Source organism: Pituophis catenifer, unplaced genomic scaffold, assembly GCF_029215685.1.
Source record: "Pituophis catenifer annectens isolate HBS135680 unplaced genomic scaffold, rPitCat1.0.hap2 SCAF_10, whole genome shotgun sequence".
NCBI classification, from domain to species: Eukaryota; Metazoa; Chordata; class Lepidosauria; order Squamata; family Colubridae; genus Pituophis; species Pituophis catenifer.
Window position 1 is genome coordinate 25,688,696 of NW_027256890.1, and position 12,341 is coordinate 25,701,036.

Sequence of the window (12,341 nt, forward strand, 5' to 3'; positions counted from 1 at the left end):
TTATTTCTCAAATATCAAAACCTTCCTTTTTATGCGCCTATTTACACATCGGACCCAGCCAGGTCCAAAATGATAGGAAAAACAGAATTGGGGTGGTTTTTTAAAATTCATAAAACATAAAACAACAATGCTTCCTAACCTTTTTCTTTCTAAAACCCCAAACTATTTTCGGAGTTCAACAAACATTTTCATTTTTTGCACATTTATGAAAGCCGGAATGGAAAATGCTTCTTCACCGAGGTAAAGCACTTGGGTATTTTAAATTTTATTTATTTCTTCCATTTCTGTGAAGGGCCCATGGCCGCCTCACAGGAGATTCATCCTGAATTTACTAACCAAAAGGATCCCAAATGATCCTTTTCTTTTATTCAAATAACGATTTGCACTGATGGCTTGACATGAGTTTCATCGTTCCTCCCGCAAATCCATTAATGGGTTTGTGCCTTGCTACCAAACCCCCCCCCCCAAAAAAACCCCACATTTACTCAATTTTAGGTAATTCACCAGATTTGGGAAGCAGTGCTATATAAAGGTAATCCATGATTTATAACAATTCTGTTCGTTTAGCATCCGTTCGGAGTTACGATCCTGAAAAAAATGATTTATGACCGTTTTTTCGCACTTATGACCGTTGGGTCATTCCCCAGAGTCACGTGCATGCAGCTTTATGACGGTCAAAGCGTCCCGGGGATCCCTTGATCGTCGTTGGTGATCTTCCCAGCTGGTTTCCCAACCAGCAAAGTCAAGGAAGAAGTCCAGGGAAGATCCAACGAAAAAGTTGGCTTCCAGGCCTGACACCGGATTTGTTTAATGTCCTCCTGATTCACTTAAGGACCTCGGTGATTTATTTAACCGCCGCGGCGAAAAGGTCATGAAACCGGGCGCCCCTCGCTGAACAACGATGTGGGGGGGGAAGCCAGATCTTCTTAACGTCGGGGCGACTTACCGAACGATGGCAGCAATTTCGCCATAACACCCGTGGCATTAAAAAAAAAAAAGTTTAAAAAAAAGGTTGCAAAAAGCGCCTTGCTTAGTATCGGACATTCGTGCCCCAGATCGGGTCATAAGTCGAGGACTACCTGAAACGGGGATAAAGCAAGCGATCCAGTTTGCCCATCTTTCTCTTAGGCTTTGAAAATCCAGAACTTTTGAGGCCTGTACAGAGCAAAAGCCTGGAGGCAAATTTTGGCTCTTTTTTTTACTTTAGCCTGTCTGTCTGGTCTCAGCAGCCTCTCCATCCTTCCCAGCCTCACCAAGTGCTGCCTTTTCGACGCACCACGTTTCACGCAACCACGTTTCATGGCGCGCGCGGCGGGTTGTGTTCGGCCTGGCGCATCCGACCACGCTTCGCTGCGTGTCCCGTCACCTTGGGTTAATAAGCAAACGACGACGCGGTTAGCAAATGAAAATTCTCCGGCGAAGCGGAAGGCGGAAAGGAAGCCGAACACCGGTCCCCCCCAAAAAAATAAAAAATAAAAGGGATCCTCCGATCACCAACGCCGGAGATCACTTCGAGCATTTCCCCATCCGCGAGGATTCGGTCGCCATCCTGGAAATTTTTACGTCAGGATTTCGGCAGCTTCAGGTGCTGGCCCCGGCTTCGTACGAGGAAACAGAGGAGAGGGAGCGGCTGGCCGGAGGGCTGCCCCCCAGCACCCGCCATTGGAAGATGCTGGTGTCCTTGCCCCCCATGGAAATGAGATGGCCGTCGTCATGGGTGAAGCGAACGTTTGTGACGTGGCTGCCGTGACCGGTGTAGACGTGGCTAGGAGCCTGCGGAAGAACGGGGACAAAGAGGTTGTAGAAAAAAAAAAAAGGCCTTTAAAAGCCTCTGACGATCCCAGCTGAGTTGCCTGATCGGCAGAGGCTTTTTTTTTTAAAAAAAAAAACACATTTTTTCCACAACCTTTTCGGCCAAAGAGGTTGTAAGTAAAAAAAAAAAATGCTTTTAAAAGCCTCTGCCGATCAGGCAACTCAGCTGGGATCGTCAGAGGCTTTTAAAAGGATTTTTTTAACCACCTCTTCAGCCGAAAAATATTTATTAATTCTTTACCCCAGGAAGGAAGGGTGCCCTTCTTCCTTACCGCCCTCCCTCCCTCCTACCTTGGGCTTGGCACACGGGTATTGGAAGAGATGCACTTTGCAAAAATCGTCAGCGACGGCCACCACCCGCTCGTGGTGAGACCGGCACAGGGAGTTGATATCCGTGCCATCTGAGCCGTCGGGCCAAACTCCTGGGTTAGAGGGTTAGAGAAGAAAGAGGAAAAAGAAAAGGAAGGTTTTAATATGACGGAATCGATTCGATTTGTGATGCCTGCCCCATTCCGGGAGATTTCTGGGCCGCTGACAAAACCCCAACCGCCATCGAAACGATGAAAATAGTTACCAAAAACATGGAAGCCCAGCACGCAGGTGTACGAGGCCCACTCTCGGTCCCTGTTGTCAAACCGATTCCGTACTAGCTTGCAACCTTTGGCCACCTCCCCTGAAAGCAAATCGCTTCTATTATTATTATTATTATTATTATTATTATTATTATTATTATTATTAGTTGGTTGGTTTCTATCCCGCCTTCATTTTTATTTTATTTTTTACAAATCACTCAAGGTGCTAGACCTCCCTAAGGCACTTCCCTCCTCCTGTTTTCCCCACAACAACAACACTGTGTGGTGGGCTGGCTGAGAGGGAGGGACTGGTCCAAGGGACACCCAGCCAACTTTCGTGCCTGAGGCGGAACTAGAACTCCCAGTCTCCTGGTGATTGGTCCAAAGTCACCAGCTGGCTTTTGCAGCTAAAGTGAGACTAGAACTCCCCGTCTCCTGGTGATAGGCCCAAGTCACCTAGCTGACTTTTGTAGCTAAATTGGCACTAGAACTCCCAGTCTCCTGGTGATTGGGCCCAAGTCACCTAGCTGACTTTTGCAGCTAAATTGGCACTAGAACTCCCAAGTCTCCTGGTGACTGGCCCAAAGTCACCTAGCTGACTTTTGTAGCTAAATTGGCACTAGAACTCCCAAGTCTCCTGGTGACTGGCCCAAAGTCACCTAGCTGACTTTTGTAGCTAAAATGGCACTAGAACTCCCAAGTCTCCTGGTGACTGGCCCAAAGTCACCTAGTTGACTTTTGTAGCTAAATTGGCACTAGAACTCCCAGTCTCCTGGTGATTGGCCCAAGTCACCTAGCTAACTTTTGTAGCTAAAATGGCACTAGAACTCCCAAGTCTCCTGGTGATTGGCCCAAAGTCACCCAGCGAGTTTTTATGCCTAGAGTGGGACTAGAACTCACCATTACCTGGTTTCTAGGTAATGGCGCCTTCCATATTAGATCAAACTCTCTCGGTCTTCATGTTTGTGAGAAAAAAAAGCCAGCAGCTGCCTTTTAAAAAGTAAACTTACAATACAAGATTTCATAATCTCCAGAATTGGACATGATGAATTTCCCATCCTTGGACCAATCCAGATGCGTGATGAAACTAGAGTGTCCCTGAAGTGAGAGAAAAAAAAACAAACCAACCTTTTATTGTGACTTTATTTGAAGAGATCGATTATCCGATAACTTTCAGAGGGGCAAGACAAGAACGGAGAAGAAGAAAGCAGAATCGGGCCGAAGGACCGAAATGCCAAAAAAAAAAAAATATATATATATAGTAAAAACACGTTTTTCAAATGTTTATGGCGGTTTTACTAAACTTTAATTCTCCTTTCGGGCTAAGATGGAACGAAGATTTTCTCTTACGTCAGCGGAATAGTTTATTTTCTTTAATCTGGTGCTTTGAATGGGCTTTTTTTGAATTGCTTTTTATACAAACCTCCGTGTGTTTTTAATGCTTGTCCAGAGTGGCCCAGAATTATTTGATTAAGATGAGCAGCCATAATAATTTACAGAATAAATAAACAAAGAAACTTCCAGGAAGAAATTCCTCTTGATATATATTTGTTTCATTCTCCCATCGCCCAAATTTAACCGGATATTCCTTGCCCTTCAAGCTCACCGTGCAGCGGCCAAATCGAGTATATTTATGCTCTTTCTCTTCCACACTATATATATAGATGAAGTTGTCATGGGAACCGATGGCCAAAAACTCTCCATCTAGCATAAAAAAGAGAGAGAGAGAGAGAGAACAAAAAAGTCAAGTTTAAAGTAGGAAGGAGAAAAGTCAGCTATTTCCATCAGCAAAGGAATTCTGATTGTTGGCTGCACTGTCAGCCAGATGCTTAGACTGGATTGGGCAATTTTTATCCATGGATTGAACCCTTCCCAAGAATCAGGGATTGTGACCATCATTTGCCAGATCAGAAGTGAAGAAAACAGCTAGCCAGCCAATTAATACTGAAGACAGACTCTGATCTCGCTCCCTGTTTCTCTGCTTTTCCTTCACCAACCAAGAAAAACGCGCCTAAATCCAATTGTAGAGAATATTTGTAGCTCAGGGTTGAACGGTGGGGTGTGTATGTGTGTGTTACTGATGCTCTCAGAGCTTGCTTGTTTTCTTGCAGATGTTATACTACCAAGCTATAGAACATCATCAGTGCATGGGGGAGTGAAGTGGGCTGGCTGTTTTTATATATATATAAGTAGCTTGTCCCGCCAGTTTTAGTTCAGATGTAGTTTCTCACACCCAGATAAGCAGGAAACAACGTTGGACAAATAATCAAAGAAGAAATAATAGTGGAAGGAAAGAAGGAAGGAAGGAGGGAGGGAGGGAGGAAGGAAGGAAAAAGAAAGAGAAAGACAGAAAGAAAGAAAGAAAGAAAGAAAGAAAAAGAAAGAAAGAAAGAAAGAAAGAAAGAAAGAAAGAAAGAAAGAAAAGAAAAGAAAAGATATGTGGGCGGGAGGAAGGCAGGAAGTAGAAAGAAAGAAAGAAAAAAAGAAAAGAAAGAAAGAAAGACAGGAAGGAAGGAGGGAGGAAGGAAGGAGAAAGAAATAAAAAGAAAGAAAGAAAAACAGGAGGGATGGAGGGAGGAAGAAAGGAAGAAAAGAAAGAAAGAAAAAGAAAGAAAGAAAGAAAGAAAGAAAGAAAAAGAAAGAAAGAAAGAAAGATGGGTGAGAGGGAGGGAGGGAGAAAGGAAGGAGAAAGAGAAAAGAAAGAAAGAAAGAAAGAAAGAAAGAAAGAAAGAAAGAAAGAAAGAAAGAAAGAAAGAAAGAAAAGACATGCGGGCGGAAGGAAGGGAGGAAGGAAGTAGAAAGAAAGAAAGAAAGAAAAAAGAAAAGAAAGAAAGAAAGAAAGACAGGAGGGAGGGAGGGAGGAAGGAAGGAGAAAGAAATAAAAAGAAAGAAAGAAAGATGGGAGGGAGGGAGGAAGAAAGAAAGAAAGAAAGAAAGAGAAAGAAAGAAAGAAGGAAAGAAAGACAGGGGGAGGGAGGGAGGGATGAGGGAGAAAGAAAGAAAGAAAGATGGATGAGAGGGAGGGAGGGAGAAAGGAAGGAGAAAGAGAAAGAAAGAAAGAAAGACAGACAGACAGACAGGCGGAAGGAAGGAAGGAAGGAAGGAAGGAAGGAAGGAAGGAAGGAAGGAAGGAAGGAAGGACATCCCAAGGCTGCCAGAGAAAGGTATTATATTTAAATAACCAGACCCCTTCACTCCCCCAAGCACTGCTGATGTCACCAAGCCTGGTAATGAAACGTCTGCAGGAAGACAACCAAGCTCAGAAAATACCAAGAACTCAACAAACAGGAAAAGATCAAAAGCAAACCAGAAAATCTCACCTGGGGAATAACGTACGACAGACAGCTGCTCGTTTCCATCCGTATAGCTGGACAACACCTGTCGCGTTTCCGTGTCCAGCACCAGCCACCTGAGAGAGATAAAAGGGGTCATTTTATAACTTTGATCTTGCCAAATCTCTTCCCCCCCCCCAAGATTTTAGCAGCTGTGGAAAAAGTGAAATCCGTTCCACCCGGGCTGGCACCTCCGCACCCTGCAGGGTAGGACAGAGGAGCTCAGCTTCCAACAGGAAGGGTCACCCGCCCACTGCTGAGCCCCAGGGCAGATGGCCGGGGAGGGGAGGGGGAGGGGAGGGGAGGGAGTTACCGTCCAGTGCTGAGTCCCACAGTCACCACTTTCCCACTGGGGTGGAAATCAGCACAGAGTCCTGTTTCCTGAGGAGTGGAAAGAGAGAGGGGGGGAAGAGAGAAGGGGGAGAGGGAGGGGGGAGAAAGAGCAGAGAGAGGGAGAGGGAGAGGAGAGAGAGGAGAGAGACACAGAGAGGGAGAGAGGGAGTGGGAGAGAGCAGAGAGAGGAGAGAGAGAGAGTTGAGAGAGGAGAGAGGGAGAGGAGAGAGGAGAGAGACACAGGGAGGAGAGGGAGGGGGAGAGAGCAGAGAGAGGAGAGATAGAGTTGAGAGAGAGGAGAGGGAGAGGAGAGAGAGGAGAGAGACACAGAGAGGGAGAGAGGGAGGGGGAGAGAGCAGAGAGAGAGGAGAGATAGAGTTGAGAGAGAGGAGAGGGAGAGGAGAGAGAGGAGAGAGACACAGAGAGGGAGAGAGGGAGGGGGAGAGAGCAGAGAGAGGAGAGAGAGAGAGTTGAGAGAGAGGAGAGAGGGAGAGGAGAGAGAGAGGAGAGAGACACAGAGGGAGAGAGGGAGGGGGAGAGAGCAGAGAGAGGAGAGAGAGAGAGTTGAGAGAGAGAGTGGAGAGGGAGAGGAGAGAGAGAGGAGAGAGACACAGAGGGAGAGAGGGAGGGGAGAGAGCAGAGAGAGAGGAGAGAGAGAGAGTTGAGAGAGAGAGAGGAGAGAGGGAGAGGAGAGAGAGAGAGGAGAGAGACACAGAGAGGGAGAGAGGGAGGGGAGAGAGCAGAGAGAGAGGAGAGAGAGAGAGTTGAGAGAGAGAGGAGAGAGGGAGAGGAGAGAGAGAGAGGAGAGAGACACAGAGAGGGAGAGAGGGAGGGGGGAGAGAGCAGAGAGAGAGGAGAGAGAGAGAGTTGAGAGAGAGAGAGGGAGAGGAGAGAGAGAGGAGAGAGACACAGAGGGAGAGAGGGAGGGGGGAGAGAGCAGAGAGAGAGGAGAGAGAGAGTTGAGAGAGAGAGGAGAGAGGGAGAGGGAGGGGGAGAGAGCAGAGAGAGGAGAGAGAGTTGAGAGAGAGAGAGGAGAGAGGGAGGGGTAGAGAGCAGAGAGAGAGGAGAGAGAGAGAGTTGAGAGAGAGAGGGAGAGGAGAGAGAGAGGAGAGAGACACAGGGAGAGAGGGAGGGGGAGAGAGCAGAGAGAGAGGAGAGAGAGAGGAGACAGACACAGGGAGAGAGGGAGGGGGAGAGAGCAGAGAGAGAGGAGAGAGGGAGGGGGAGAGAGCAGAGAGAGAGGAGAGAGAGAGAGTTGAGAGAGAGAGAGGGAGAGGAGAGAGAGAGGAGAGAGACACAGAGGGAGAGAGGGAGGGGAGAGAGCAGAGAGAGAGTTGAGAGAGAGAGAGGAGAGAGGGAGAGGAGAGAGAGAGGAGAGAGAGACAGAGAGGGAGAGAGGGAGGGGGAGAGAGCAGAGAGAGAGGAGAGAGAGAGTTGAGAGAGAGAGAGAGGGAGAGGAGAGAGAGGAGAGAGACACAGAGGGAGAGAGGGAGGGGGAGAGAGCAGAGAGAGAGGAGAGAGAGAGAGTTGAGAGAGAGAGAGGGAGAGGAGAGAGAGGAGAGAGACACAGAGGGAGAGAGGGAGGGGAGAGAGCAGAGAGGAGAGAGAGAGAGTTGAGAGAGAGAGGGAGAGGAGAGAGACACAGAGGGAGAGAGGGAGGGGGAGAGAGCAGAGAGAGAGGAGAGAGACACAGAGAGAGAGAGGGAGGGGGAGAGAGCAGAGAGAGGAGAGAGAGAGAGTTGAGAGAGAGAGAGGAGAGAGGGAGAGGAGAGAGAGAGGAGAGAGACACAGAGGGAGAGAGGGAGGGGAGAGAGTTGAGAGAGAGAGAGGAGAGAGGGAGAGGAGAGAGAGACACAGAGAGAGAGAGGGAGGGGGAGAGAGCAGAGAGAGGAGAGAGAGAGAGTTGAGAGAGAGAGAGAGGAGAGAGGGAGAGGAGAGAGAGAGGAGAGAGACACAGAGGGAGAGAGGGAGGGGAGAGTTGAGAGAGAGAGAGGGAGAGGAGAGAGAGGAGAGAGACACAGAGGGAGAGAGGGAGGGGAGAGAGCAGAGAGGAGAGAGAGAGAGTTGAGAGAGAGAGGGAGAGGAGAGAGACACAGAGGGAGAGAGGGAGTGGGAGAGAGCAGAGAGAGAGGAGAGAGACACAGAGAGAGAGAGGGAGGGGGAGAGAGCAGAGAGAGGAGAGAGAGAGAGTTGAGAGAGAGAGAGGAGAGAGGGAGAGGAGAGAGAGAGGAGAGAGACACAGAGGGAGAGAGGGAGGGGAGAGAGTTGAGAGAGAGAGAGGAGAGAGGGAGAGGAGAGAGACACAGAGGGAGAGAGGGAGGGGAGAGAGCAGAGAGGAGAGAGAGAGAGTTGAGAGGGAGAGAGGGAGGGGAGAGAGACAGAGAGGAGAGAGACGCAAGTAAGTGCAGGGCGCACGCAGAGGCTTGCGGAGGGCAAAAAAACTGGCCTACCAGAAGTTCGTAAGTTCGTTTCCAGCCTCCAGAGAGCCTCTGGAGCCTGGGGAGGCCATTTTCACCCCTCCCGGAGGCTCGAGAAATCCCTCCGGAGCCTGAGGAGGGCAAAAACGTCCCCCCCCACACACACACCATGGTGCAGGAGGCCAACTAGGCCACGCCCACCATGGCCACGCCCACCCAGCAACCGGGCAGAGAACCCCTTGCTAACATTTTTGAAGCCCACCCCTGCGTACAGTACCTCCAAGGTGAGGCTCCAAGCCATCATATGTTCGCTACCGTCCCACAGACAGAGTTGTTTGTCGTAGCCACAAGTCACGAAAAGATCCCGGGAGGGGTGAGTCCCCAGACCCCAGAGTTCGTCCGTGTGGCCCTGCAAAGGGAAAGAACGGAGTTGCGGCCGAGAAAGTTTGGCTCGTCTGAAAGAAGAGAAGAATTAGGGGCGACAGGATGGCGGCATTCCAGTTTTTGAGGGGCTGCCCCCAAAGAAGAGAGGGGGTCAAATTATTCTCCAAAGCACCGGAGGGCAGGACAAGAAGCAATGGATGGAAACTAATCAGAGAGGGAAGCAGCCTGGAATGAAGGAGAAACTTCCTAACTGTGAGGACAATTAACCAGTGGAACAGCTCGCCACTAGAAATCGTGGGCGCTCCATCACTGGAGGTTTTAAATAAGAGACTGGACAGGCACTTGTTTGGGATTGTATAGGTGCTCCTGCTTGAACAGGGGGCTGGATCTCCAAGATCCCTCCGAGCCGAGCCTCTTCTCCTCTCCTCTCCTCTTCTCTTTTCTCTATTTTCTCTTCTCTTCTATTTTCTCTTCTATTCTATTATGAATCCTATTAGATTTTCGATTTTCAATTATTTTCTATTTTCTATTTTCTATTTTCTATTCTATTCTTCTCTTCTCTTCTCTTCTCTTCTCTTCTCTTCTCTTCTCTTCTCTTCTCTTCTCTTCTCTTCTCTTCTCCTCTCCTCTCCTCTCCTCTCCTCTCCTCTCCTCTCCTCTCCTCTCCTCTCCTCTCCTCTCCTCTCCTCTTCTATTCTGAATCCTATTCTATTCTATTCTATTGTTTTCTATTTTCTATTTTCTATTCTATTCTATTTTCTATTCTATTCTTATTTTCTCTTATCTTATCTTCTCCTCTCCTCTCCTCTCCTCTCCTCTCCTCTCCTATTCTGAATCCTATTCTATTCTATTATTTTCTATTTTCTATTTTCTATTCTATTCTATTTTCTATTCTATTCTTATTTTCTCTTCTCTTCTCCTCTTCTATTCCGAATCCTGTTCAATTCTATTCTATTGTTTTCTATTTTCTATTTTCTACTCTATTCTATTTTCTATTCTATTCTTATTTTCTCTCTTCTCTTCTCTTCTCTTCTCTTCTCTTCTCTTCTCTTCTCTTCTCTTCTCCTCTCCTCTCCTCTCCTCTCCTCTCCTATTCTGAATCCTATTCTATTCTATTCTATTCTATTCTATTCTATTCTATTCTATTCTATTCTATTCTATTCTATTCTATTGTTTTCTATTTTTTATTTTCTATTTTCTATTTTCCATTCCATTCCATTCCATTCCATTCCATTCCATTCCATTCCATTCCATTCCATTCTATTTAAATCCTATCCTCCTATCCTATCCTATCCTATCCTATCCTATCCTATCCTATCCTATCCTATCCTATCCTATCCTATCCTATCCTATCCTATCCTATCCTATCCTCTATTTTCTATTCTATTCTATTCTGAATCCTATCCTAAAGTGGGGGGCAGGAGAAGTAGCTAGGAGGAGGGTTGACTTTGGGGCGTCTCTGATCACCTGGATGATGGGTTTGAAGCCCTCGGCCAAACTGCCGCGTAGCAGGGCGTTGCGCGTGGTCCCCACCAAAAGCTCCCCGCTCTCGCCGTCTGCGATGGTGCGCACGGCGCCGAATTGCTCCGGTATCTGAGCCGAAAGTTTTAAAAAAAAAAAATGAAAATGACAATATGTATAAACGTATGCAAACTCAGGACTTTTTTTTTCTTTTTTTTTTAAACAGATGGACGGGTACTCCCCTCCCAATCAGCAAAGTGGGCGTTAAAAGTGAGCTGCATCCCATTTGACAGCCCCGATCGCCGCGGTCGTTAAGCGAGTCACTTAAGTGAAGTGAAACCTACGGTCGTTAAGCGAAAAGCCAATTTCCCCCTCGGCTTTCCTTGTTGGAAGCCTTTTGGGGAGGTGGCCGATCGTGATTGTATGACCCTGGGATGTTGCAACCATCATATATAGATGGCTGGTTGCTGTTGTGGCAGCAGATTCGGAGAGTGAGGAGGTTGGGGAGGAACATGGGCCAGTCCTGGAGCCTGGGGAGGGCTCTGATGAGGGCTCTGCGTCGGAGGCAGAGAGGGGGCCAAGGCCGTCTGACAGTTGTCAGCTGCCTTCAGAGTCAGACATCAGTGAGGGAGAAGAACAGCTGGAGCCTGTTCCCAGTGTGCGCATGCACAGAGTTGCCAGACGAAGGGAACGGCTAAAGAACAAGGGGCGACTCAGGAGTAAAGCCACAAGTGGACGGTGAATGGCCCCTCCCAGAGGGAATAAAAGAGGAGCGAAAGGGGAGTGGAGTTTGCAGGAGGCAATTAGTCCGCTTAATTGGTTCGTGACTCTCCGAGACTCCTTGCCAAATTTTGAAGATATCAGCCTGGCAGCTCTCCAAGCCAGATAAAGGTCTGTGACTGAAAATTCTCCCTTGAAAGACTTTGCTGGATGCGAATGAGAGGAATTCACAGTCACTTCATAAAAAGGAGGGTTTTTTTTTGTTGGGACAAGGAGTCTGCTTCATGCTCTTGGGGGAAGCCTTGGTCAGAACAGTTGCCAAGCGACCAGATTTTGATCACAGGACCGTGGGGGATCCTGCAGCGGTCATAAGTACAAAGATCAGCTATAAATCACATTTTTTTTCCATGGCGTCATCACTTCGAACAGCCGCTAAAGAAAAGTTTATGAGTCAAGGACTGCACGAATTAGCATTCACAACTTTGTTTTCCTAAGCTGGACCACCTCGAAGTGAGATAACCATCCCCCTTATGAGACATCACAAGGCTCTAGTCCTCATTAAGTAAAGATAAAGGTTCCCCTCGCACATATGTGCTAGTTCGTTCCCAACTCTAAGGGGCAGTGTTCATCTCCGTTTCAAAGCCGAAGAGCCAGTGTTGTCCGAAGACGTCTCCGTGGTCACGTTGCCAACATGGCTCAACGCCAAAGGCGCACGGAAAATGCTGTTCCCTTCCCACCAAAGGTGGTCCCTATTTTTCTACTTGCATTTTTTTTACCTGCTTTCGAACTGCTAGGTTGGCAGAAGCTGGGACAAGTCACGGGAGCTCACCCCATTATGCGGCGCCAGGGATTCGAACCGCTGAACGGCCGACCCTTTCGATCGACAAGCTCGGCGTCTTAGCCGCTGAGCCACCGCGTCCCCTTAGTCCTCATTAGCAAGGGAGAAAATTATTCCAAGCTAACAATCCCCTTCTGAGACTTCACAAGGCTCTAGTCCTCATTAGTGAGGGGGAAAAAATTATGCCAAGCAACTTTTGCTGATGTGCCCCCTCCTGAAGTCTGTTTCACACACACACACACACACACACACACACCACACACACACACACACACACAAAACTTACCTCCACCTCCTGCAGGACAGTGAGGAGGGGGCTCCACTGAACCAAACGCCGATCCTTACCGCCCCCCGCTCAAGACCGAACCGTCCCGGCACAGACAGAGGCAGAAGATGCTCCCTTCGTGGGCGTGGGTTTGCTTGCTGATCTGATAGGTCTCTGCGAGAGGAAAGACGGAGCCATCGTTGCAAC

General features: G+C 48.1%; 1 protein-coding gene across 1 annotated transcript in view; it reads right to left on the bottom strand.

Annotated features, from left to right (window-relative positions):
* The window catches only part of LOC139322008 (echinoderm microtubule-associated protein-like 3), a 20,108-nt gene continuing 7,767 nt past the window's right edge, over nucleotides 1–12,341 (bottom strand). The window contains 11 exon segments of the mRNA XM_070950975.1: nucleotides 1–1,773; nucleotides 2,104–2,234; nucleotides 2,387–2,485; nucleotides 3,395–3,482; nucleotides 3,991–4,088; nucleotides 5,705–5,793; nucleotides 6,030–6,097; nucleotides 8,744–8,875; nucleotides 10,318–10,443; nucleotides 12,156–12,221; nucleotides 12,223–12,308. Coding sequence (XP_070807076.1) covers nucleotides 1,582–1,773; nucleotides 2,104–2,234; nucleotides 2,387–2,485; nucleotides 3,395–3,482; nucleotides 3,991–4,088; nucleotides 5,705–5,793; nucleotides 6,030–6,097; nucleotides 8,744–8,875; nucleotides 10,318–10,443; nucleotides 12,156–12,221; nucleotides 12,223–12,308 — 1,175 coding nt within the window. The 3' untranslated portion in view covers nucleotides 1–1,581.